The 27,138-nt window shown below is 38.1% G+C and overlaps 1 protein-coding gene across 2 annotated transcripts in view; it reads right to left on the minus strand.

Annotated features, from left to right (window-relative positions):
- The window catches only part of CTNNA3 (catenin alpha 3), a 2,043,451-nt gene that overhangs the window by 769,455 nt on the left and 1,246,858 nt on the right, over positions 1 to 27,138 (minus strand). For both annotated transcript variants that reach the window (XM_043982624.1, XM_043982622.1), the window contains exon 10: positions 12,323 to 12,415. In XM_043982624.1, coding sequence (XP_043838559.1) covers positions 12,323 to 12,415 — 93 coding nt within the window. The remainder of the gene's footprint in view (positions 1 to 12,322; positions 12,416 to 27,138) is intronic.

A 27,138-nucleotide genomic window follows, 5' to 3' on the forward strand; every position in this document is an offset into this window, starting at 1 on the left:
AGCCTTGTATTTGGTGAGTATCAAGATTTGTCTCAATATAATCATTGACCAAAAAAAAAAAAAAAAACATGGATCAAGTGCCTAATTATGTTCAGACTATTATGTAAGGAATTAGGAGGAATGTGGTCTTCAGACAAGACCTATAGCTTATGGTCTAAAGTTGGGGGATGAGACACAGAGAGTTACATGATGGCATTATTGTTTTTAAAGGTATTTTTGAAGTGTTATGTAAGAGTTAGGGAGGGGAGGGGCAGCTAGATGGCACTGTAGATAAAGCACCAGCCCTGGATTCAGGAGGATCTGAGTTAAAATCTGACCTCAGACACTTGACACTAGTTGTGTGACCCTGGGCAAGTCACTTAACCCTCATTGCCCCAGAAAAAAAAGGGGGAAAAAGAGTTAGGGAGGGAACCTAGTTCAGACCCAAAGCATCAGGATTTTTCAAAGAGGTGATATTTGAGACTGGCTTTTGATATTATTCTAGCCCCTCACTAGTGACTTCCTATTGCCTCTACAATCAAATCCAAACTTTAATTTGTAGCATTTGGTGCGCCTCAAAATGTGACTTCAGCCTATGTCTCCAGACCAATTTCTCGTTACTTCTCCACATTCGCCATACTCATGGCAAAATAGTCAACTCTTTGCAGGCTCAAAATCTCAGAGCTATAAGTAGGACAATAGATCCTAGATGGGGAATTGAAAGGGACAATTCCTCCCCTACCAGTGGGACCCATGGTGGCAATGGTAGTGGAATCTGACATCATCGTTCCTCTATGTCTTTCTGCCCTTCCTGAACTCTTGCCTGGAGACAACACTTTCAGGAGAGAAATCTCATTGTACTCTGTAATTTACATCCTTTCTTGTTTACTCTCCCAAAACCTTTCTATACTGTGATTGTCCTAGTATTTACTAAACCCCTTGGATCTCTTCTCTGTGAACTGATGCTAAGCCACCTCTCCCCCATTTTAAAATTTCACAATAGATTTTTCTGAGCCAAAATGGAAGACTTGACATTTATCCCTGTTGAAGTATGTTTCAATGATTTTGTCCCATTATTCCAAGCCATCTTGACACAAGATTGTAAGTCTCTATTGTAAGTCTCTATTCTGTCACCCATCATATTTGCCATCCTTCTCAATTGGGCATCGTCCGCAAATGAAAAAACAGACCTGACATCTTTGTCAAAGTTATTGATAAAATTTTGAATAGAACAAAGCCAAGAACAGTCAGAGTCTTGTCACTTATTACCTTGCCCAGAGTGTGTAACAGAACCAGAATATTCTGGGAATATCCCTTGACCTTTCAAAGCCTCAGTTTCCTCTTCATAAACATGAGAGAAATAATAACCCTTCCAGCTACCTCATGGAGCTCTGGTGAAGATAAATGATCACTGGGTTATAAAGTTCTTGTGCAACACTTCAGGAGTCTGCTCCAAGGTTGATGTGAGGCTATTAATTTAAACTCTTGGAGTATATAATTGATAATCATAGATCTACGTTCATATCTCGTCTTTATTGCATACTGTGTTACCCTGGGCAAGTCATTTAATCTCTATGTGCTTCAGAAAGCATTTTAAGGACATTCCCAAACTCATCGATTATTTGTGCATGTACAAATAGAGGAAGCTAGATAGTAGAGTGGACAGAGAGACAGACCTGAATTTTAATCCAGGCTCAGATATTTACAAGCTGTGTAACCCTGAGCAAATCACTTAACCTCTGTTTGCCTCACTTTCCTCATTTGAAAAAATGGGGAGAAAAATTAGGCACTTACCTCTGAGGGCTATTGTGAGGATCAAATTAGTTAACAATTATAAAGCATTTGGGACAGTGACTGGCACAAAATAGGGACTAGATCAATTTTTGTTGTTGTGTTGTTGCTGTTGTTACTGCTGCTGCTGTTGTTGTTATTAATTAAGGAAAAAAAGTTAGCAGCCTAGGAACTTCCTGCAGGGATAGAATGAGGGATCCCTCACCTGATTTGCATCCAGTCAATCATAAACAGTTACTACGTGCCTACTGTAGGCCAGACAAGTTTCCAGTTGCTGGGGATGCAAGACAAAAATGAAATAATCCCTGCCCTCAAGACGGTTACATTTCAAAGGGATGAGGCACCATATAATTATATACCAAGTGAATACAAGATAATCATTGGGGGGAAGACATCAGCATCTTGGAGTATTAGGAAATGCTTTGTGTACAAGGTGATGCTTTAGCAGAAGGGACAAAGAAGTATATTCCAGGCACGAGGAGGAGGTCCCAGGCAGAACAATGGAAAAGCAGAAATTGGGGAAATGGAGTCTCATGTGTGAAGAACAGCAAGAAGGGGACTTTACTTGCTTGGACTGAAGGGTTCATGAAAGTGAGTCAAGTCTAAAGATGAAAGGTTCCTAGAACTCAGAATTAGACCTTAGAGGCTATCTCTAAGCTTATTTTACAGATAAGAAAACTGAGGCCCAGATATGTTAAATGACTACAATGATAGGATCAGAAATTGAGAGCTGGTGGGGACTTTTGAAGGCCTTTGATTTCCAATAGCTTCATTTTCCAAAGTGAGGCACAGAGCAATTAAGTGACTTGCCCAGAGTTAAATAACTAGTAAAGATATGAGAAAGGATTTGAAGCCAGGTCATCATGACTTCAAGTACAGGGCTCTATCCACAACTTCACACCAGATTGTTTAGGGCTTTGCATGTTAAAGAGAGGAGTTTGTATTTGCTCCTAGAGATAAGAGGGAAGCATGAAAGGTTATTGAGCTGGGGAGTGACTTAATCTACTAAAGTCCTTCTCTGATGCTTCAACATATAGAGGAGGACAACCCTGGATTTTCAATGTCTGTTTCAAAGAAGAGTGAACTCTGGGGGATCTTACCAAGTCAGACAGGCTCTGAGGACACTGTCAGTAATGTATTGTGTCTGCACCTAAGAACCTACCTGCCTTGTTTAGTTTGGAGAGACTTGGCCCTTGTATCATACATATACACATATATACATATATATGTGAGCATGGGTAGGTGGATGTGGGTGGGTGGGTGGATGTGTATATGTGGATGGACATGGGTGTCATGGGTGTATGTACATATATATGTATGTATGCATATGTGTATATATGTATATATATATATATATATATACACACCCATACATATCTGTGTATGAGTGTATTCATATACGTATATGTGTATATTTATTTCTATCTCTAGGTGTAATAGCTATAGTGATTTTGTGCCAGAGTTCATAGTTTCTCCACCCTCTCCTCCCAAGAGAAGACATAAACAACTGGCTAACATTTATTAAATTACTTCTATGTACAGAGTCTTTTACTTGGTCCTAGGTTAATTGTGAGGATGTTAACTTTAAGTAAGACTGAGTGCCTGCTTGAAGCCTTGAGTTGGCCTCAGATTATATAGCGATTGTCTTAATCTAAGACTTTGGGGACATCTTGTATTCTATGAATTCTGCTTTGACAAAGAACTCTGGATCTCTCTTTTGCTAGGAGTATAGTTATCCTCTCAAAAACTTAGAGAGGAAGATCTTAGAGGTCATTCTGACCAACCTCTTCATTATACAAAGAGGAAACAAAAGCCCAGAGAGGATAGTTGGTTTGCCTAAAGGCAAATGGATAGTAAAGAACAGATGGGGGGGGTCAGAATAAGGAACCTGACATGCCTGGTTCCCACTGACCCACCTGGTCTCCCTCAGTGATAACTAGAATCCTTGTTATCCTCACATAGTTGCTTCTCCACGAGACCTTTCCATGGTGAATGGTAATTTTTAGCCATGTTTAATCTTCTATAGAAAGAACAAACAAGGGGGCAGCTAGGTGGCACAGTGGATAAAGCACCAGCCCTGGATTCAGGAGTACCTGAGTTCAAATCAGGCCTCAGACATTTGACACTTACTAGCTGTGGGACCCTGGGCAAGTCATTTAACCCCCATTGCCCTACAAAAAAAAAAAAAAAAGAAAAAGAAAAAGAAAAAGAAAGAAAGAAAGAACAAACAAGTAATTCCAACCAAGCAGTCTTTCAAAAGAACATTGACTACTCTGCCTTCACAGTCAAGGTTTATAGGAAGCATCTGGGAGAAGCTACGAACCCTTAATTATTATTTACTGGCAGTTGACAGCATAGTCACTTACAGCTAAGACAGTGTCAAGAGAAAAATGATAGCCCGCACTATGCCTTCTCATCAACAAACCTAGGAGGCCAATTGGAGTCCTCAACCCTACCTTCTTATGGGGACAGGACATTGGCTTCAAGTCAATCCAGAACATTATCTTTCCCCAGGAAGCTTCATTTTATCAGACTCTATTAATTTGTCCCTAACAACCAGCAGGTGTCCATTCTATGCTTCCCAGCAGAGCAGAGCCCGGATATGGAATTTAGCTCTCTTATGTCTCAACTCCTAAGGTAGTAAATGGTCCTTTTCATCGATTAATTCCTTAACTTTCTAATTCAGATGTAAAGGAATAGAAGCCAAGGTTCCACTGAGTAAAAATATTTGGCTCAAAATATCCCTCGTTAAATAAGTCCAGCATCTTTTTTCAAGAAATCATTGGTAGTTGTCCTAGAGTATAGGAAGCCTAGGTTTGGACTAAGGACTGGGAATGAAAATAGGTCAAATCTCAGACTTACTGTGGGACCAGAAGCAAATCTTTTAACCACTCTGTGATTAGAAGAAATAGTACCTCTGTTTCTTCTTTTGTAAGATGAGGTGCTTGCGCTGATTAGATTCCTTTGGTTTTGACAAAACAAGGAACACTGAGCACTAACATCTTCACTTTTTCAAGTTGTCCACATCTAGAACTTGAGCCTCACAGGCAAAGGCTAAATATCCACGTGCTGGGAATCTTGTCGTGGGAATTCCTTTTTAGGGATGGCTTAGACACAATGCCTTCTGGGGTCCCTTTCAACTTTGACATTGTGTACTATTCTCTCGAAATGAATTCTAACTTTCTTTTGAGACACAAGTCCTGTTACAAACAGATACAAAGGATCAAAAAAATGCACTGATCTATACATACTATTTTTTTATCTTTGTTCCTAAGCTCACTAACCATAGAAAAAGGGTTTCTAATTAAGAATCTGTGGATCCCCAAAGAGTCTATGCTTAGCCTTGAAGGGGATCTATGAACTTGAATCAGGAAAAATAAAAAGGCAAGGTAAATCTTTATTTCAATGCATTCGATTTCTGTTTTAATAACATCTATATTATTTTATTCATTTTTAAATATTGTTTTGAGAAAGGATCCATAGATTTAACCAGATGGTCATAGGGATCCATGATACAAAAATCCTGCTATTTGTTGTTGTTCAGTTGTGTCCAACTCTTGATGGCCCCATTTGGTGTTTTCTTGATAAAGATATCAGAGCAGGTCGCCATTTCCTTCTCCAGTTCATTTTGTATAAATGAAAACACTGAGGCAGACAGACATGCCCAGGATTACACAGCTAGTAAGTGTCTGAGGCCAGATTTGAACTCATGAAGATGAATCTTCCTGATCCCAAGCCCAGTGCTCTATCCACTGCACCACCTAACTACACCTAAATCCTGCTATCAAAGTGATTTTTTAAAAAATTAAATTGAATTTAAAAAATTGAAACCTGAAAAGTAAGCTTTCAAAAACAGTTTAGCAACAAAGTGATTAGTTAAATATCAACTCTCCCTTTAGAATTCAGAAAATAAAGTACTACAAGGACTGATGATTCTAAGGACTAGTTTCTTCTCTCTCCTCTCCTGCTACTTTGCTGAGTGACCTTGGAGAAGTCACTCAGCTCCTTGGCCTATGGGCTTATTGAAAGAAAGAGCTAATAGAAATAATTGGGAAACTGGTCTCCATTATAAACTGTTAAATAAAAGACCAATCAAAATTCTGTGCTGGTGATGGCTCTAAAGGCTATAAAGCAGTAAGAGCCCAGCCTCATGTGGGTTAAAAGGCATTAAAAAATTCAAGAAACTTAATGTACAGTTAGGGAGAGGGCTTCTGGGAGGATTTTCTTTACAGTCCACAGCAGCAAGGAGAAATTGGAGAAAGTCTGTTCTCCTTAGAGACTCAGCCAGGCACAAAGAGGTGGGGATATGATTGATTTAGTAATTTTCCCAGGAAGCCAACAGAGTGCCTGGATTTAGGAGTAGAAATTGTGCATATATTGTCAAGCTTCTTGAATGTTCTCTCAGCAGAGTGTTAGAGAAAAAGGACATCCCTGAAAAGCATGCACACTCTGTCGGATTTGGGGTATTAATCCCAATGCCAAATGTTGGGATTTAAAAGAATTCCTTTAGTGGGGTATGTAGAGATGTATGTGTATATGTGTGTATAAATATAGATATGGAAATATAATCTTAATATGCTGCATTACATGTGTATATATATACATATATAGAATATAAACATGTGTATATATGGGCACATATATATATATATATTTATACATAAATATACTTTATTTTTGGGAGCTGTTACAAAGTGATTAGTACTGCCTTTATTGGGGTAGCATGGAAAACATTGTTACATTTTCCTAGAGCGTACAACTAAAATGAAAATCATGCAGCAAACACTATTTCCATTCAGCAGTGATTTGTTTATGTGTGATTACAATGTAATGGGGAAGAAATACCTTATGCACATATATAAAAACAAGAATTTTTTAAAAATTCACTTTCTAAAATATAAGCCATGTGATATTATATAGAATGAATGAGAAAAAAAGGGTTAAATTCAACAGTAAATGTTGGTGTTTCTCAGTGCGTTTTGGCACTATGTGACCTTGGGCAAGTAACTTCTTTCTAGTTTTCAGCTTCCTTCCATGTAAAATCAACCAGGAAGAGAAAGGAAGATGCACTGGTATCGTGTCTACTATGTGTCAGGTACCACACCATGAATTTTACAAATATTACCTCATTTTATCCTCACAACAGCCTTGAAAAGCAGATTCTACTAGTAGTCACATCTTACAGTTGAAGAAACTGAGGCAGATAGATGTTAAGTGACTTGCCCAGGGTCACACAGTGTCTGAAGCTGAATTTGAATTCAGATCTTATTGACTCTAGGTCCAGAGCTGTATTTACTGCATCCATCACCTAGACTACAACATCTGTAAGGCCCTTTTGAGCTAGCTCCATGATGCTATCAGCATCCTCTCCCCTAGCATTTTGACTTACTCTCTCTCATTCTCCTACTTTAAATCACCTTTCCATTTGAGAGAACCAGCCTCGCGTCTGTTCTCAGACCTTTCCCTCCACCATCTCTTTCTATCTGAACTTTGACCTTTCGATATTGAAGGCCACAATCAGTTTCTGTGTCTTTCCCAGTTCTCTTTTAAGGTGTCATTTTGCACAGAATGCCTCGACAAGACAGACTTCTTAAAGGAGTCAAGCCAGTCTACACCAAAACTACATTTCTTTAAAGTCATTCACAAAACCCAGTATTTTAAATCTTCCTTCATCCCAGCCCTACCTCTTCACCAATTTGTTCTCCAACAGGCACAGATTCAATTTAAAAGTGACCTTCTAGTTCCAAGTAGGAATCATCTGCCCCCACTGTAATAGCCTGGAAAAGACTTCAAAAACGAAACTTGGGTTTGTGAAGTCACTGGCATTACCAAGTATGAAGGATTAAAAGGAGAAACCCATAGGAAATCAAGACCCCAGGTTCATTTTGTCTGCAGGGCTATAGAAAATGACAATGACCGGTCACAACAAAAGAGTAGATCAATTGAAGGACGTGGCTTTTGAAAGGGGCTTTGGTGAGAGATGGTATTGCTATAAAGGCTGTAGTGATTTGAAGGGCACGTGGGCACAGGTCTGTTTTCATATTAACCTTCAAAGCCAAGTTCTGAGGAGAAGCAGCCACAGACTTTCTCAATTTGGAGAAACATCCCAAGGCTGCCAGCAATTTCATTTCTGCCTCATCTTCAAAGTAACCCTACCCAACCCAAGATTCCTCAGTATGGAAGCTGCTTCCTTGATTATGTAGTGCCATCAAAGAAATTGGAACTATCTTGTTGTATTGTTGTCATTAATGGGGATGGTTGAAATCATCCTTTTGAGAGACAGATACGCAGAGTAACAGAGCACCATCTCTCAAGTCAGGAAAACAAATTCAAATCTGGCTTCAGATACTTACCAGCTGCATGAACCTAGACGAATCACTTTACCATTGTCAGTCTCAACTTCTTCAAATGTAAATGAGGTTAAAAGGACCAACCTCACAGGGTTTTTGTGAGAAATAAATAACATTTGTAAAGTGCTATATACATGCTAGCTATAATTTCTATTGGAATATATAATTACTTTTTAAAAAATTAGTTACACAAAATATCAGTGTGAATATATGTGTGTTCAAGTCAAACAATCAACAAAAAATTATTGAACACTTAACATATGCCAGGCACTGAGCTAGGTAGAAAAAGACAAAAATATAGCAAGCCTTATCTTCAAGAGTTTAAACTCTATCAGGGGTCTATCAAATTCCAGAAAATGTTAATAAAAGTCACAGAATCACAAGATCATTCTAAACAAAAATTGGTATAAAATAAAACTTTCAAAAGAACTACTAAAAATTTCAATGTATTCTGTTACAGGTAATAAACAATGTCTAATTGCCACTAGCCAGTAAAATAAATCCTGACTCTTGTCTCATGACAGAGAGGAGTGACAATGGGGTCTCAGAGGCTCTGCTTGTGGAATTGCACAAGCAGAACCTCTGAGACCCCATTGTTACTCCTCTCCTAGACAGGTCTTAGAAAGTATTTTTAAGGAATGTGACCTATTAACAGAAAGTGATTGAGCAGTTGACCACAATCCACCATTTGTTAACACTTTCTTGGAGACAATATGCCAGCCTTTTCTAATTGCAATCATGTGACTTTCTCTTTCTTTTAAATCTTTATTTGTATTTATTTATCTCAACCTATAGTTCCATTACTGTTAAGAACTACCAGCAGGGAAACCATCTCCATTGGTCTTTTAATCAATAAACACTTGTTAAGTACCTCTAAGGCACTGGGTTCAGGGATGGGCATATTTTAAAAAGTAACTGTCCTCAGAGTTTATATTTTATCAGGGCATAAGTCAGAAACTTAGAAGTCCATACAAACTGTAAATCAATTAATTATAAAGCAATCTGGGGAAAAGGGCACAGGCAGCTAGAAAATCAAGAAAGGCTTTATGTGGAAGATAGAACTTGACTGGAGTTTCTATTCAAAGAAGCAGGGGTAAAGAGGGAGTGCATCCTGTGCATGAGGGATGGGAAAGGCAAAGATATGGAGAAGGAACATGGAGCATCAGGAGTGAGAACAGCAAGAGAATAAGTCTGGCTGGACCAGAGAATGTAGGTTGGGAAACAATACAGAAAAGGTCTAGTAAGATAGGTTGGGGCCAGTTGAAAAGGGACCAAAAGCCCAAGAGTGGTGTTTGTATTTGATCCTATAAGTAATGGAAAACCACTGGCAACTACTGTGTGATGTATTCTAAGAGCATCCTGGGCTATGACTTACTTGTGATCACACTGCCAATGTGTCGAAGACAGGACTTGAACCCAAGGCTTCCTGTCTTTAAGGCTGGCTCTCCAGCCTCATTGCCATACTGCCTCTCAGCATCAATGAACTAACTCACTCTCTCTCTCTCTCTCTCTCTCTCTCTCTCTCTCTCTCTCTCTCTCTCTCTCTCTCTCTCTCATTCTCTCTCTCTTTCCCCATCTCTCCATGCATCCTTCCATCCATCCATCTCCCCCTCTGTCCATCTGCCCACCCATCCATCAATAATCTATCTGTATATATATTTATCAACTATCTATCATCTCTTTATCTATTTGTCATCTATCTACTTGTCTATCTATCATCTAGCTGTCTTTCCATCTATCATTCTCTGAAGATTCTATTATCATGAAGCAAGATATAGGAAAGCTGCCCAAGGAAGAAAACACTGGAATACCTAAAGATGCAGAGTTTTTCAACCTGGTATCATTTAGTTGCATGCTGACACATCCATCCTTATCTACGGCATGTGAAAGGAAACAAGCAAATTTGCTTTTTGAGAACAAGAGGTTTGGAAAATGAAGTACTCTCACTTCTCTGTGATGACAGTTCCTCGATCACAACAACACGAAAATCAGGTGATATTTCTCTATCTGTACGAGATGGCTCAATGCCCTTGTTTGGGTAATCCCTAAAAGCCGCTATACTTTATATCATAATGAGATCAGGGGCTCTTGTAAAATATCTGAGTTGTTTGAGTCCAAGAAAACAATAACAAGGAATCTCTAAAAATCACATTTCATCAATCAATTAATTTATCAAAAACATTTAACAAAGGCAGCTAAGACATTTTTATACAAGGGAGAAACCTCTTCTGAGGGTGAGATCACTTCTCCAAATGCCAGGGAGTGGACTAAATTGAAAAGTGTTGTTTTTTTCCCAGTAGACTATAAACTCCTTGAGGTCAGGAAGTGTTGGGCATTGTGCTAAATGATGGGGACAGAAAGAAAAGAAAAAATAGATCCTGGCCTCAAGAAGCTCACAATCTAAAAGGAGAGACAGCATGCAAATAACAGTGTACAAGCAAGATATATGCAGATATATCCAAGATATATACAGAATAACCTAGGGTACGCACCGGGAGAGGCTTCTTGCAGAAGGGCAAATTATGGGATGTCTCCAGGTGAACACAAATGCCTTTAAGTTTCAAAAACCAGCAGCCAAATGCAATTAATAGAGAAGAGGTTTCATAGTAGGGGGATGTGGGTTTACATCCTAGCTCTCCTGTTTATTCTCCCTTTGTCCTTGGTCAAGTCACTTAAGCTGTCTAGGCCACAGGTTCTTCTTCAATGATGTACAGGAATGAATTTCAGGAATCCTAAGGTCACTTTTATCTCTAAACCTATGAGCCAATCAAAACTATTCACTTTAAGCTAATACCTTCATCCTCCCAAATTTTCCCCAAATCGGTCAAACTATGTTTGAAAACTGTTCAGAGAAAGCTCATATAATGTTTTAAGTCCTTTGCTATTCTTGTTTTTTGTTTTTTGTGGGGAAATGAGGGTTAAGTGACTCGCCCAGGGTCACACAGCTAGTAAGTGTCAAGTGTCTGAGGCTGGAATTGAACTCAGGTCCTCCTGAATCCAGGGCTGGTACTTTTATCCCCTGTGCTACCCAGATGCCCTTTGCTATTCTTTAACAAAAGGGGTTCAAGAACATGACAGTGAGTTAAGTATTAGGATCTATCTTGTCTCTGAATATCCTTTAAAAACAATTTAGAAATGCAAGGTGCAACACAGTGGAAGGACAAGAGTACTGGGCTTGGAGTCTTGGAAAGTTGTTATTTAGGAATGATTAAATGTCACCCTCCACAAAACAGGAATGGCCTGGGGAGGACTTCTTGGAATCCAGTTATTCTCTCCCTCTTTTCCCCTCAGTGTATAATAACAAGAGCTGACATTTGCATTTAACGTCATACAAATTATTCCACTTAAGCTACAGAACAGTCCCATGAAGTGGAAACTGTAGGTTTGATTAACCCTGTTTTGTAAGGCTTAGAAGGAATGGTTGAACCAGGCCCTCTGCTCTTCAAATGCACTACTATATTGTGGTATGTAGTACAATTGACCAGTGGATAACATTTTTTTTTGCTTTAGTTATATATATATATATATATATATATATATATATATATATATATATATATATATATATATAAAAATTTGGGGGGCCAAGAGCTCATAAAATCATCCTTTAAGGCCTGTTGGGATTACAAACTGAATCAATGGAGAAATTATTCAAATCAATGTAATCATGAACATTTGAAGATCCTATATAGACAAAGACATAGTCATAGATATGACATGGAGTATAGGGTAGATTTGATCAGCAACTAAAAATTCTTTCACTTGAGGTTGGGGGTGGGGCTGTGCCACTGGTAGAAAAAAAAAAGAGTGAGAAGATTGTAATGGGTGGCAGAGTAGAAGTTCCACAGTGAAAAGGATCGATGGATCAAATTGAGGAAAATAAATATGTGGGTAGAATTGTTCTGTGATAAAGGGTAGCCTGTCATGAAGAAAGACTCATTCAGGTTGATATGACATGGAAGCAATGGAAAGAGAATCTTTGATTGGAGTCTAATGAAGGAGCCCTTCTTCATTATGAAGGCCTGAAGACTGTTAGATTTAATGAAAGCAGTTGAGTATATAATCTTTGAGAAGTGCACCCATTGATTTGAACTCCTGAAAACAAAGCCTTAATGAACTAAACCTGGTTTTGCTCTTGGATGAAGCATACAGTTTCCATAGCTGTTTTAATGCTGAGGACACTCAGTATTTATTCTTCCTACCTGTGGACACAATGTCTCCATGTGACTGGCTGCTGTCTTGACTATTTTAATTCCATCTTCATTTGCAGACAAGGAACAAGCAAGATTAGCCACCTTAAAAAGAAGAAAGCAAACCAATAGGTAAGTCATTATTTCTATATTATGGTGGAGAACACAAAACGGCTGATATCTGAAGCAGACAGGAGAATATAGAAATTCATTAAAAATCTCAAAACAGAAAAAATATATCCCACATTTATTTTGAAGAATTATTTTTGCATTGAATCTAACTGCAAAACGAACCCCAAAGAGTCCTAGAGAATTGAGAAACAAAGAATGCAAGAGAACTGGAGAATTATTATACTACTACTCGGTATCTTGGTATTCCACATAGAATTCATAGTGGGAAGATGTGCCCAGGTTCCCTTACTATGGTACTGAATATCGTGCAGATCCGTGGTTTGAATGCTAATAGATACTGGGAATCTCATATGACTGTGGTTTATTTTATGTTTTTAATTGGCTTATTACTTCCCAGAGGTCTATTACGCATACTTAAATTGTACTAAGCAGTGACTGTGTCTTTCCCCATGTTTTATTCAGTATCAAATAGGCTACAGGGCTGGACAAATAAATGTTAATTAAATTCTCCTGTTTTCTCTCTTTTTTTTCTGCTGTAACTGCTATTATTGTTTGAAACTTCGGTAGCTTGAAGGGGAGGCTGCATCAGGCTGGGGATCAGGAGGGAGAGGGAAATGGCACTGGATTTGGAGTAAAAAGACGTGAACTTCTGGCTGTGACACCTGCTGCCTATGTGATCTTGGCCAAGTCACCACCTCTCCAAGCTCCAATGTCCTCATCTGTAAAATGATGGAGTTATAAAATGAGAAAGCTGGGCTAGATGGCTTTTGTGGTCCCTCCTATGTCTAGGCCTCTGACCCTGTGACCTCTCTGGGTTATGGCTTCTTCCTCCATAAAGAGATGAGGTTAGACTCCTAGCTTCTAAAGTTTTCTCCAACTCCAAAGTTTATGAACTGGATGCACAACTATAAATGGGGCAAGAGATTCCCTTAGTTGCCATTGCTAATAATTAGGCAGATGACCCAGGAAATAGAGTAATGGGACCAGACTGACCTGGGTTCAAGTTCTGCCTCTGAAGCTTAAAACTTGTCTGCTTCTGGACAATTCACTCTCTGAGCTGCAGGCAATTATCAAAGACTGTAATGGTTTGTGATCCTAGTGGGGTCACCTTTGGAAGCTAGAATTAATTATTGGTCACTAAAGGAACTGTTAAAAAAAAAGTTGCCTTGCATCTGTTACAAAAACTCAGTTTACCACTAAACTCCTTGTAACATCTTTTAAGAAGTAGTAAATTACCATTTATTAAGTTCCTACTATTTGCTAAGCATTGTGCTACGTGCTTTACAAATATTATCTCATTTCATTCTCACAACAACCCTGGGAAGCAGGTGCTATTAATTATTATCCCTATTTTTCACATGAGGAAACTGAGGCAGAAAGGTTAAATGAATTACAGAGGATCACACAGTTAATAAGCATCTGAACCCAGATCCGAACTCTGGTTTCTCTGACTACAGGCTCAGCAATCTAATCATTGCACCACTTAGCCGCGCATTGGCAAAGAAGATATCTCCATATTCCTCTGCATCATGAGCCTATCTTTTCCAGCCTCCCCAGGATTATAAACTCTTGACAAGTGATAAACACAAATGCTCTGATTTCTATATAAGATCATCACTGTAGAGCTGAAATAGCCCTTCTAGGTCATCAAATCAAAACCACTCATTTGACAAATGAAGACACAGAGGCACAAGGACTTGCCCAAGGACACATAGTTGACTGGTGCTTCAGTTGACAAATAATTTATGAAGCACTGACAGTATTCCAAGAACTATGAGAGGTGGCAGAGCTGGGACTGAAATTCCATCCCTATGACTCCAAACCCTAGATTATTTTCAAAGTACTGCTCCTTAAAACTAGCACCAAGCAGATCAGCATCTCCCGAAAAGGATCAACCATGTCTCCAACTGTCATAGGAGATTAAAAAAAAAATAATGCTTCTTGAACATTATGGTGAGAGGTATTTGACTTGTGATTTCATCGATATAGGGAATTCCTAGGGGAGGAAACTATCTTCCAAAGCAGGTTAGCACCTTTTCAGTAATGTATAGTCTTAACTGCCCCATAACACAGAGGTGAAGCAATCTGTCCAAGTTCCCAAAGTCAATATGGGTCAGACACCAGACTTGAACCCAGGACTTCCTAGCTAGCTCTCTAGTCCTTATTCACCATTGCCTCCCTGGGAAATAAATGTACACATTCAAAATTAGAATAACACCATATAGCTTTTATTGCTGATAACTCAGATGGGTCACACATATTGTAAGGCATGCCAGATATAAATAAACTGAGCAAACCAACCAATGTGTCTTTTGATCCCAATTAGAAGAGTATCACAAAGATGATCTTACTTAGACTGTTGCTAAATAAGTAGATTTATTTGCTTCCTCCCCTTTTTTATTACATTGCTTTTAATATATACCCCTACATCTACATGTTATGCAATCTTACCTCTACGTGATTGAACTTTGGAAGGACATTTTTCACTTTAATAACGCAAAAAGGAAAGACTCTTTCACATGGGGTCCTGATTGGCTCCAAGGCTGCAGTGCCCCAACACTCATTTCTCATCAGGTATTAATGCACCAGTGAGTTATTGGCGTGTGTTTTCTCCAACTGTGATGTCTAAAATCTTAATTGTGGTGGCCCAAAATTAAAAGGCTTCAGTACCAGTCTTTGGGCATTAAACATTTATTAGAGCATACAGATATTTACAGAGAGTTCAGAAGGTTATGAAAAAGAAGTCCTACCTAGCCTAGAGTTCCAGCTTGGTTGGGTTCTTCCTAAAGTCCTCCTCCACAAGCCTGCTTTAATCAGGAACTCCTAGCAAGCTGTTTGTGGAAGCTTTTTTATAGATCTGGAACAGAGGCAGCCCTTACACACTGCTTCAAGGTGATTGGTTGGCGTCATCCAAATCCATTGACTTTGAAGGTGTTCTCAAGTTGAGGTCACAGTCTAGTTTCTGAGAACAATACCTTCTTAAGGGATAGCCAGGTGTGATTACAATCCAATTAACTTGAAGTAGGCTTAATCAGCAGTCAATTACTCTCACTTGATTCAATCAGTCTTGATTAATCTCCAGGTGGGTCTTTGAGTATCTGCTAAATCCCATTATTTCATCACATTCCCCCCTTTGTTTCTTCTAGGACAGGTTGTTCCTTGATGAAACAGTAAAAAAAAAAAGTAATTAAGTCTTTGGAAGTCTTTTCTCAGTTCTCTTGTCTTCTTGGAGTGGTAAGATGTCATCAGGAGGAAGCTGGATTCTGGTCTGGAAAGCTGGATTCTTCTTCTTTAACTGTTTGAATTGCTGGATTTTTTACTAAACCTTAGCATAGCATTGTCACTGATCAAATTTAATACATTCCATTACATTCCCTCCTTTATATAATAGAGGGTTGAGGTAGTTATGCAATCTATAACACTTCTTACCACCATGCGTCTGGATCAAAGCCAAATTTAGTAACGTGTTCATGACACCTGAAAATGTTATGGAAAGGTTATCATACCACATCTCATGGTTTTGAGACATCCAGTAATTGTGCTAGGCCACAGGTGAATGGGTTCTGACCATGCCATCAGACTTAGTGAAAGAAAAAGAAAACTTTTAGAAGGGAGAGAGGAAGAAACTGGACTGTGTCCAGCAATTGTGGTCTATATAGTTGCCATCATAAGCAAACCATAGACTTACATGTACCTGTCTCTCCTCCTGTTGTACATATATTCTCTACAGGGCCTCTATCAAACTTGTTGTAAGAGTGGTTAGTCTCTGAGATAAGTTTCCATAATTCATGAATCTCATATTAATTTCACCAAAGACAGTATGATGGTAAAAATGCATGTTATGCTGCATAACTGATGATGTACTTGTAATATATACAATAATTCCAAACCACAGCATATATAGTCACAATGACATGTAAATGATAAATGAATGTAAATGATTGATAATATTAGACATTATTACATAATCTTCTTTTGCTCGATTCTGAACTTATTGATTTATTTTGAAATACATTTCAATTGCATAACAAATAGGGAACAGGCCTCCTCAGCTCGACTCTTGGCCCCATCATAGGGGGAGACAGCTTTTTCTGTATTAAAATAAAACAATTAACAGGGCAGCCTCAGAGCTTTGCCAACTGATCCAGCGCAAAGCTAGGTATGCTATTCTGAGGCCTTGAATAGGACCCACATGGGCAGTCACTTCCTTACAATGACTATGTAACCCCTGCTATTGTTTCAATAGAAGATGTATATTGAAAGGCAGTGTGGTACAGTGCCTTCAGGGTCTTTAAGTCAAGAAAACCTGGGTTCAAGTTCAGACTGCGACACATCCTGTATGTTAACCCCTCAGTGCTCCAAGCAACCTGTCAAAATTATAAATTGAAGCAAAGTTGTTGGCCTACATTGATAATAAGATTTTTCTTACTAGGAGTTCCCAAAGAAAAGAAAAAAAAGTAAGTAAAATATAGTTATCCCTTCCACATCGTGGGGGTTAGGGGTGTGGTGCCCCCATGATCTGGAGAATCTGCATAAAATTTTGGGGTCCTCCCTTTGTACCAAAGAAGAAGTCTGAATGTTTTTTCTTTTCTTTTTTGGGATGTTTACAGCATCTTACTGTGTTAAGTATTTTGTCTTAGGAATCAGTGTCATCTGCTGGCTTTTGCAAGTCATGTGTGGCTTCCACAAAACTCCCCCAAATTCCTATTTAATTTCCGCGATATATTAACACTTTAATGAGGAAAGTCATGATGTGGAAGGGATAACTATCATGGTATACATACACTATGTCTTGACCTATGATTTTATTGATAGAAAGAATTCCCAGTGGGGAAACATGATGAGATGTACTGAGAAACATCTCTAGCATACTGAAACAAAAAATGCTTAGGAATCTAAGGATATGGCTTTCCATCCTGGATATCTTGCTTACTCAATCAACATTTATTAAGCTCCCACTATTAGCTGAGCACTAGGCTAGAAAAGGGAAGAATACAATATATAAGGCATGTTTCCTGTTTTCAATAGCCACCAGGCATTTATAAAAGGCTTTATGGTTTTCAAAGTACTCGACATACATTAGCACATTTGATCCTCACAGAAACCCTGAAAAATAGATGATATTATTCCTTCACTTTAAAAGTTGGGGAAACTGAGGTAAATAGGTTAAGCCCAAGGTCACACAACTATAAGTATCTGAGGCCAGATTTAAACTCAAGGGTCCCTTGACTCTGTTTAAAGGTCTATCCATTGTGCCTCTTCATTGTTTCTGTCGCACAGAGCTTCCAGTCTAATGGAATATAAGACATCAACACAGAGATATTATATAGAATTTAAAGTAATTGCATCAAAAAAGAATAAAACAAAGTGCTTGATGGGCAGTAAGGTGGTGCAGTGGATAGAGCACCAGGCTTAAAGTCAGGAAGACATCTTCCAGATTTTAAATCTGGCCTTGGACACTTATTAGATTTGTGACCCTGGGTAAATCACTTAACCTTGTTTGCCTCAGTTTCCTCATCTATAAAATAAGCTGGAGAAGGACATGGCAAACTATTTCATTATCTCTGCCAAGAAAACCCCAAATGGGGTCATAAAGAGTAAAACAACAATGAAATGACTGAATGATAACAACACGCTACATGTACAACACTGAACAAATTTCTTAACTTTTCTGAGAATCAGCTCCTTCATCTATAAAATGGACAACTCACAGAACTATAGTAAAGCATTGTCAAAAAACCTTAAAATGAGCTATTATTCTAGAAAAACAAAGAAGTCTGAACCAAAAGTCTCCTAGGAGCAGAGATGGAGAGCTGGAAGAAGCTTAGTTACCATCACGTTCAACCCTCTTATGTTATAGAATAGGAAACTGAGGTACAAAGAACTCAAGAGATTGTCTTGGACTATGTAGGTAGCCAGTAGGAGAGACAGGATTTCACTCTCCCAGAGCTACTGCTCTCTCCATTGCAACACAATGCCTTCTAGCTCTTTTAGCTGATGTTCAGAGCCCTCTAAAAACTTTCTTCCAATATTTCTTGGTCTTTAGGCTCTCTCTTGGCTTGCATTTATATACTTTGGATGTATGCTCACAGCCACCCTCAGTGATGGCCTGTGAATGAGAAAGATACAAACAGCTTAACATAAATACAAAATCACTGGGCTGTAGGTCTTGTGCTGGAAGGGAAAACTCCTTATCATCTGCACCTCTCCTCCAAAAGAAAAATAAAAACAAAAACACAAAGACAAAAACAAAGATAAATGGACCTGGGAAATAACTACAAAGCAGTAGCATGTAGTTGAAACAGTATATTGATTTAGAGTCAAAGGACATTACCGTGAATCCTAACTTTTCTATTCCCTGGAGATAGGACCTTCCCTTCCCTTCCCTTCCCTTCCCTTCCCTTCCCTTCCCTTCCCTTCCCTTCCCTTCCCTTCCCTTCCCTTCCCTTCCCTTCCCTTCCCTTCCCTGAGCTTCCCTTCCCTTCCCTTCCCTTCCCTTCCCTTCCCTTCCCTGAGCTTCTTTTCTCTAGCAATGAAATCTAGATCACTTCTAAGTTTGATGATGATGATATGTTGAGGTTCACAAAGTACTTTACAAATATCATCTCTCTATGCTCACAAAACCCTTGAGATCTAGGTGTTATTATTCTACCCATTTTACAGATTGGGAAACTAAGGCAAATAGAATGGCTTACACAGGGTCACAAAGTTAATAAGTATCCAAGATCTGATTTGAACTCAGGTCTTCCTAACTGCAGGTCCATACTCACTCCACTGTGCCACCTAGTTACCCTAAAAGTTCTCTGATCAAATCTTATTAATATATAGATAGTTAATGTATTAACTATATTAATTATCAATATCTATATTCAATATTATATATTGAAGGGGTTCAAAACCTTCTGTCATGGGCCACTTTTGACATTTGGTAAAGTCTACCAGAATCATATTTTTAAATGTTCCAAAGAAAATACATAGTTTCAAAGAAAAGTGACTATACTGAAATACAGTGAACACAATGCTTTTTAAAAAAGTTTGTGGACTCAAGGTTAGGAACTTCTGTCATAATAGAAGGTATATGTTTGTCCTTTGTTCTCAAAGAGGACCATGACATTGGAGTGATGTCATGACTTGCACCGAATTGGATTTAAGTGAGGGAGGGCTGTGCAAAGGTCACCAACCTCATCCTCCAGAGCCAGTGGCAAGATATACATCAGGATGACTAAAGATGGCCCCAGGTATTTAAGGCAATCGGGGTTAAATGACCTCACTGAGGTCACACAGCTAGGAGGTGTCTGAGGTGAAATTTGAACTCCTGTCCTCCTGACTCCAGGTCCAGTGCTTTATCCACTATACCACCTAGCTGCCCTAATAGAATGTGCTAAATATTTTTTGATTAAAAATAGTTAATTGGAAGGGATTGTAGACATCAATTATCCATATTCTCTCATTTTACAAAAGAGGAACTGAGACCCAGAGATAGGGAGACCTCACTCAAGGTCAAATACCAACAAGTAGCAAAGTAAACCTTTTCTATGAGTTTAAAAAGGTAAAATCAAGGCAGTCCCTTTCATTCAGCAGTTTCTTCCCCCCCTCCTCCCAATTTGAGAAAGAGTATGTTTTAGCCTGTTTGACACAGAATGTTCTTTTAATTAATTAATAATAGCTATTAAAGGGGGCAGGTAGGTAGAACAGTGGATAAAGCACTGGCCCTGGATTCAGAAGGACCTGAGTTCAAATCTCACCTCAAACACTTGACACTTACTAGCTTTGTGACCCTGGGTAAGTCACTTATCCCCCATTTCCCCACCAAAAAAATAATAGCTATTAATAATAATTCTCATTTGTTTAAAGTTTTATGATTTAAAAAAACACTTTCCTCATATTTTTTTTTTCCTGTGAGGGAGGTAGGACAAGTAGCATTACCTAAATTTTATAGATTAGGGAACAGGTATAGAGATGTCAATGGCCTTGCCAGTGTTCACATAGAAAGTGTCTGAACCATTATCTTTTTTTTTCTTTTCTTTTTCTACTTTTTTTTGGGGGGGCGGGGCAATGAAGGTTAAGTGACTTTTCCAGGGTCACACAGCTAGTAAGTGTCAAGTGTCTGAGGATGGATTTGAACTCAGGTTCTCCTGGATCCAGGGCCAGTGCTTTATCCACTGCACCACCTAGCTGCCCCCTGAACCATTATCTTTTGACTTCATAGCTAAGACTTTGTCCACCACACCATACTACCTAGTTGCAGATTACTGCCTCATTAGAGCAATTGAAGCATAATTTACATTGAAATTATCTTATTTGCAAATAAAGTTGTTTTCAGCAAATAAAAAGATAAAGTGAATCAGGAAAGAACCAATTTTTTCCACTACCAGGCTTTGACTGATTGGTGATATTTCTCAGTCAAATCATTCCCTAGATCTAAATCCAATCCAGATCTCAATAGTGATAATGACTGCAGCAGTCTTTGCTTTTCCAGAATTCAAGGACAATAAATAGAGCCCAAGAACTGAGACCAGATTGTGGTTCACTATGTACAGATCTGAAAATGATGCCAATAAGCAGGTCTCACTAAAAACAACTCCCACATGACACTTTTTCTTTATCCCCACACCATGTAATGGCAATTGCATCCTCTTAAAATGACAATGAATTACACTATCTCTAGTTTGAATTCAGTTACACAAAAATATGGACGGTAGGGGTTTTTATTGTCCCCATATTACAGATAAGAAAAGTGAAAGCATCAGAGTTTAAGTGACTTACCCAAGGTCACATAGCTAGTAAGTTTCTGAGGTCAAAATTAAACTTAGGTCCTCCTGACTCCAATCCTATTGTTCGATGCACTATAGCTACTTCTATATACCTTCTTCTGGGAGATCCCAATTGATTCCAAATAAAAGCATTTATCAGTAGCAACCTAAACTCATTACCTCTCATTAAACACAAGGTACGATAATAATACTCACACTTTAGGACCAGATGGGTTACAAACCTCTTGTGCTCTGTTTCAAGGTGAGCAGTTGTTCAAATACTGAAGCTGTTCCTCAAAAAAGACTATTTCCTTCATTACAGAATTATCAATTATGAGCTCAGAGGCAAACAAGAGGACCGCAGTGAGCTGGATTGCCTTTGAGAAACTAGGCTGGATTTTCAAGGACCCCAAACTTTTAGTAAAGCCACACCTTTTAACCATTACTTTCTTCTGCTGATATTCTATAGATCTAAATCATAGAATGCCTCCATCTCTAAAATACTTGTGGGGGTGAGCCAAAAGTGGATACAGAACAAATACTTAAATAATGCTTGTTGATTCATACTGAATCAAATTAATTAGGCTACAGAATGAAGAGCTGTTTTAAAAAATAGTATAAAGAATGTCGTCAGCAAGATGTTAGCAAGTCAATCCACATTGATTCAATACTGTGTTAAGTACTGTGGATACAAAGAAAGGCAAAAAGATTACCCCTTTCCTCAAAGAGCCCAAAGTTTAATGGGGGAGACGACATGCAAAAAAGTGTCTGGACAAGCCAATGACAGGAAAAATTGGGAAAAGTCAACCAAGGAAAAGCCACAAAATTAAGGTGATGGACAAACAGAATGGGAGGGGAGAGATGATTATCCAATATCCAACAAGAAGGAAGTATAAATGATGGATAGTCTAATGCTAAATTTCTGAAAACTACATATTGATAAAACTAGAGGAAAAATGTTCCATGTTATGTTCAGATCATCTGTGGATATCTTATAGGAAGCCATATTAAATAATAGCAAAGGATCAGCTAACTTGTGCACCACTAAAGAGAGGACCCACATTGATGAGCTTAGAAAGCCATCAAATAAATATTCACATACAATCTGTCGTCAAACAGCAAACCTAATTCCAGTCTATAAATAAATGCACACACGCTCACATACATTCATATGTATACACATATATATATGTATGTGTATATACACATACTAGTGTTCCTAATATCTGCTGTTCAAAAGTTTTCACTTCTGCGAAGTCAAAATTGAAGCTCAGAGAATTATATCATTTTATCAAACATTTCAAGTTGAATTGTATCTCAGAAGCTATCTAATGGGATTCTTTTTATTTTAAAGAGCAGAAAAGTATAACCCAGAGAGGTGAAGAGAATAGAGGTATTTTTCTTGTTCAATCGATTTTAGTTATGTCTGACTCTTCATGACCCCATATAGAGTTTTCTTGGCAAAGATACTAGGCCATTTCCTTCTCCAGCTCATTTTACAGATGAGGAAACTGAGGCAAACAGGGCAAGTGGCTTGCCCAGGATCACACAGCTAGTAAATGCCTAAGGTAGGAATTGGACTTATGAAGATGAGTTTTCCTGAATCCAAGCCCGACACTCTATCCACTGTGCCATCTAGCTGCCCTGACCAAATAATAGATCCTAGAAATATTGATTCAAAGAATTATAGGTTTTAAAAAATGAGAAGCTTGACAGTTAACCTAGTATTATTTTTAGAGAGCTGGTCTCGGAGTCTCAAAGACTTAGGATCAACTCATTCCTACTGATAATAAGCAAGTCATTTAATACTTCAGGGACCTTTACAATACTCTGATATAGGGGGTCTTAATATTTTGGATGTGGGAGTATGCCATGTATCTCTTTCACAGTCTGGTGAAGCCTATGGACACCTTCTCAGAACAATGCTTTCAAATGAATACATTAAAATACAGAAAATTACAAATGAAATGAATTACATTGTAGTTATATACATATGGACACACATATAATATATTATATATTTACACATATACATGTGTATATGTGTATATATACATATGAATATATATGTGTATACATATTCACATGTGTGTATGTATATATATCATATATATGTCACCATGTAGATTGTCATGATCAGAGGGAGTCCTCAGCATTGATAAAATTACAGACAAGAACCAAAAACAAAAATATAAAGCACCTGCATATTTTTCTCTACTTATAAGTCATCCTCATTACAATATAAGCTCTCCTTCCAGTCACTGCCATCTATTAGCTTCTGACCTTGAATGAACTGCTTCCCTACTCTGGGCATGATTTCCTCATCTGTAAAATGGGATATTTGGACAAAATGATGTCTGAGGACACTTTCAATCCTATAACCTATATCCCATCATCCTAATTTCAACAAAACCTAATTAAGCTAGTTATATAATTTGCCTATAGGTCATGTCTGGTTACTTTTTTATCACATAAAACATCTATTTTTCTGATCAACATAAATTTAAAACCAAGCCAAAGCTTACAAATTAATCTTGTTCATATGGATGTTGAATTGTCACAAACTAAAGTAGTTTGCCATCAATCTGAGATTTAACATGTTTTGGGGGACTTTATTTATCAAGACAGAATCCCTAACAGAGATCTTAATTGATTTCCTGAAAATGCCTCATCACCCAGTGAAGGAGAATGAATCTAAGTCTCACTTGTGGCAAAGATGTAATACGTTCCTGAGGGAGGGCTGTCAGGGGCTGGGACATTGAACGGAGCTGTTCTGGACAGTTTTCAACTGTTCCTGTCCCCCTTTGTTCATTGGGAACATAGAGTTCTAGCAAATCTTTAACATCGACACAAAGTAACACATGCAAGCTTTGAATTAGCGAGCACAAAGCATCTCGACGGAAATTAGTTCTCTATTTTTAACTTGGAATCCCCAAAGGAGAAGCTTGTGAGTTCTGTGAATTCAAGAAGAGATGGGGCCACCAGGAGGTTTCTGTGGCAGCAGAGGGATGCTCTACCACTTGGCCCGAAGGGATCTGTGGTTTGGGGACCACACAGGTTCCCAGCAAACTAACACTGTCGGGGACCTAATCAAAATATGCAACACTAATCTCTTCTCCTAATACCAAAAAAGGAACAGAAAGATCAAAGAAACTGACAATATTTATGAAATTGTCCGGATACCTTGACATTTCAGATATGAGTTCAATTCAATTTAATTCAACACCTGTTTCTTAAGTAACTATATTGACTACACGATTCTTACAAAGAAAAAATAAAAAAGGAAAACATCCATTCTTCTCAAGCACTCAAGTATCAGATAGGGAATACTGAGTGTATATAGAAGACAACATGATATAATGCATAGAGTGCTAGGCTTGGAGATCAAAAGATATGGGTTCAGGGGCAGCTAGGTGGTGCAGTGGATAAAGCACCAGCCCTGGATTCAGGATTCATCCTCAGACACTTGACACTTACTAACTGTGTGACCCTGGGCAAGTCACTTAACCCTCATTGCCACACTTAAAAATAAAAAAAGATACAGATTCAAATCTTGCCTCAGAAAGTAACTACCAATTTGACTCTGGGCAAATGTGTTTTTTTTTTTTCCTCATGAGGCATTAAGTCCACATTTTTTAATTGATGGGGTAGAATAAATAGTATATCAGTTCCCTCTGAGTTCTAAATATATGACTGTATGTTAGTAAACTCTGTGTGTATGTGTATGTATGTATATATACATGTATGTCCGTGATAACTTTCTCTTTTTCTTCTAAGGAGGAACTTTCTCTTCCAATATACCTGAAGGACCTATGCTACATAAACTTGCCTAGGACACATGAAGATTAAGTAACTTGTCCAGAGTGATATAATCATGTATTTAAGTGACAAAATTTGAACCTAAGATCTCTTGACTTCAAGGTGAGCTGTTTTTCAAATACATCCTGCTGTTTCTCAAAAAAAAAAGATATGCATAAAGTAGCACAAGGTAGTGAGTAAGAGAGAGAAGGGAGACAGATATACACAAAGAGAGAAAGACAAAGACAGAGGGAGAATAAGAAAAATAGGAATAGTAAAGATGAAGAAGTACATTCTAGATATAGGGATCTGATTGAGCAAAGACATTTCTAGTATGAGCAACATCTAGCAGACCTATTTGAATATACTGGGGTGTAGGGCGAGGGGGGTGGTAATGTGAAGCAAGAATGGAAAGGTAGGGGCAGCTAGGTGGCACAGTGGATAAGGCACTGGCCATGGATTCAGGAGGAACTGAGTTTAAATCCGGCCTCAGACACTTGACACTTACAAGCTATGTGACCCTGGACAAGTCACTTAACCCTCACTGCCCCCCAAAAAAATAAAAATAAAAATGAAAAAGAATGAAAAGGTAGGTTAGAAAACAATCTCTATCAATTCTTCCTAATATTTGGTGGCTTCTCCATATAAAGAGTAGAAAATTTATTGGATCTTTCTCAATTGCTACTGTTCTCTTCAAACCATTGTGTATATATGTATGCATGCATACATGAATGTATAAATGCTCATGATAATAATAATAACAACAATAGTTACCATTTATATTGTGCTTATCATGTTCCAGGCACTGTGCTATGTATTTTACAATTATTATCTCATCTCATCTTCACAAAAATCCTGGGAGGTAGGTACTATTATTTTTCCCATTTTATAAATGAGGAAATTGAGGCAAACAGCTATGACTTGCCCAGGGTCACAGAGCTAGTGAGCATCTGAGGTTAGATTTGAACTCAAATTTTCCTGACTCCAGGCCCAATATTCTATCCACTGTACCACCACAATACAAATCTGTTTATCTATATTTTATTGTATATATGTATACAAATACTTGTCTCCTCAATTAGAATGTAAATTCCTTACAATTAGGAATTATTTCATTTTTACTTATATTCACAGTTGTCTAGCACAGAACCTGGCAAATAGTAGATGCTTAATAAAAACTTGTTGATTTATTCATTGTTAATGGATTGAACATAAAATTTGCCTGTCAATTCATTGATAAAGGACTCTTTCCTTATTATTGAACTATGCTAAATTGAAGGTTACCAAGAAAATAGGCGGATACAAAGAAAGCCAGTATAATCAATCAGTAGATCAAAACAAAAGCAATTCATGTATATTAATTTCTTTTTTGAGGGAGGGTATTGGGAGAGCAATCAGGATTAAGTGACTTGCCCAGGATCACACAGCTAATAAGTGTCTGAGCCTCGATTTGATCTCAGACCCTCCTGACTCCAGGGCCAGTGCTCTATCTTCTCTGCCATCTATCTGTCCACAACATGTATAAATTTCAAATCAATTGGATAAGTATTCATTAAGCATTTTCTAAAATTGAAGTATAGGATGTTATGATCCTAGGCAGTTAGGAAAATATCTCTTCCTCTCTATCTCACATCCTATAATGACTAATAAACTGCTCATCCCCCAATGGGAGCACAATCAATGTCATTGATCAGGATGAGATGCAGCATGGTACAGGGGGAAAAAAAGCAACATGACAGCAGCTTTAGAGAGGACCTACGTTGGACATTTGGCTCTCCTATTACCAATCTGGCCAAGCTATTGACTCTCTAGACCTCAATTTCTCCATTACAAAATGGGAAAATTGAACTAGTTGATTTCTAAGATTCTCCATGAGATCTAGAAACCTATGTTAATGACTCTGATTTAGTATAAAGGCTGTAGGTGATCAATAGGAGCTGAATGTTTCTGCATCTAGAGACAAGAAGTCTTTAATAGAAGACTGCAGTCACTTCCCTCAGGAAAAGTAAGATGAATGATATGCCTAGGTTAATTTCCATGTATTTTGTATGTCAGGCTATTTGACTGCTGAAGACTTGATTATGTTTAATAGAGTAATTCAAATGAATGGAACATTGGTCAGTGATGCACATAATGAAATGTCTA

This window comes from Dromiciops gliroides, chromosome 2 (assembly GCF_019393635.1).
Source record: "Dromiciops gliroides isolate mDroGli1 chromosome 2, mDroGli1.pri, whole genome shotgun sequence".
Taxonomy (NCBI): domain Eukaryota; kingdom Metazoa; phylum Chordata; class Mammalia; order Microbiotheria; family Microbiotheriidae; genus Dromiciops; species Dromiciops gliroides.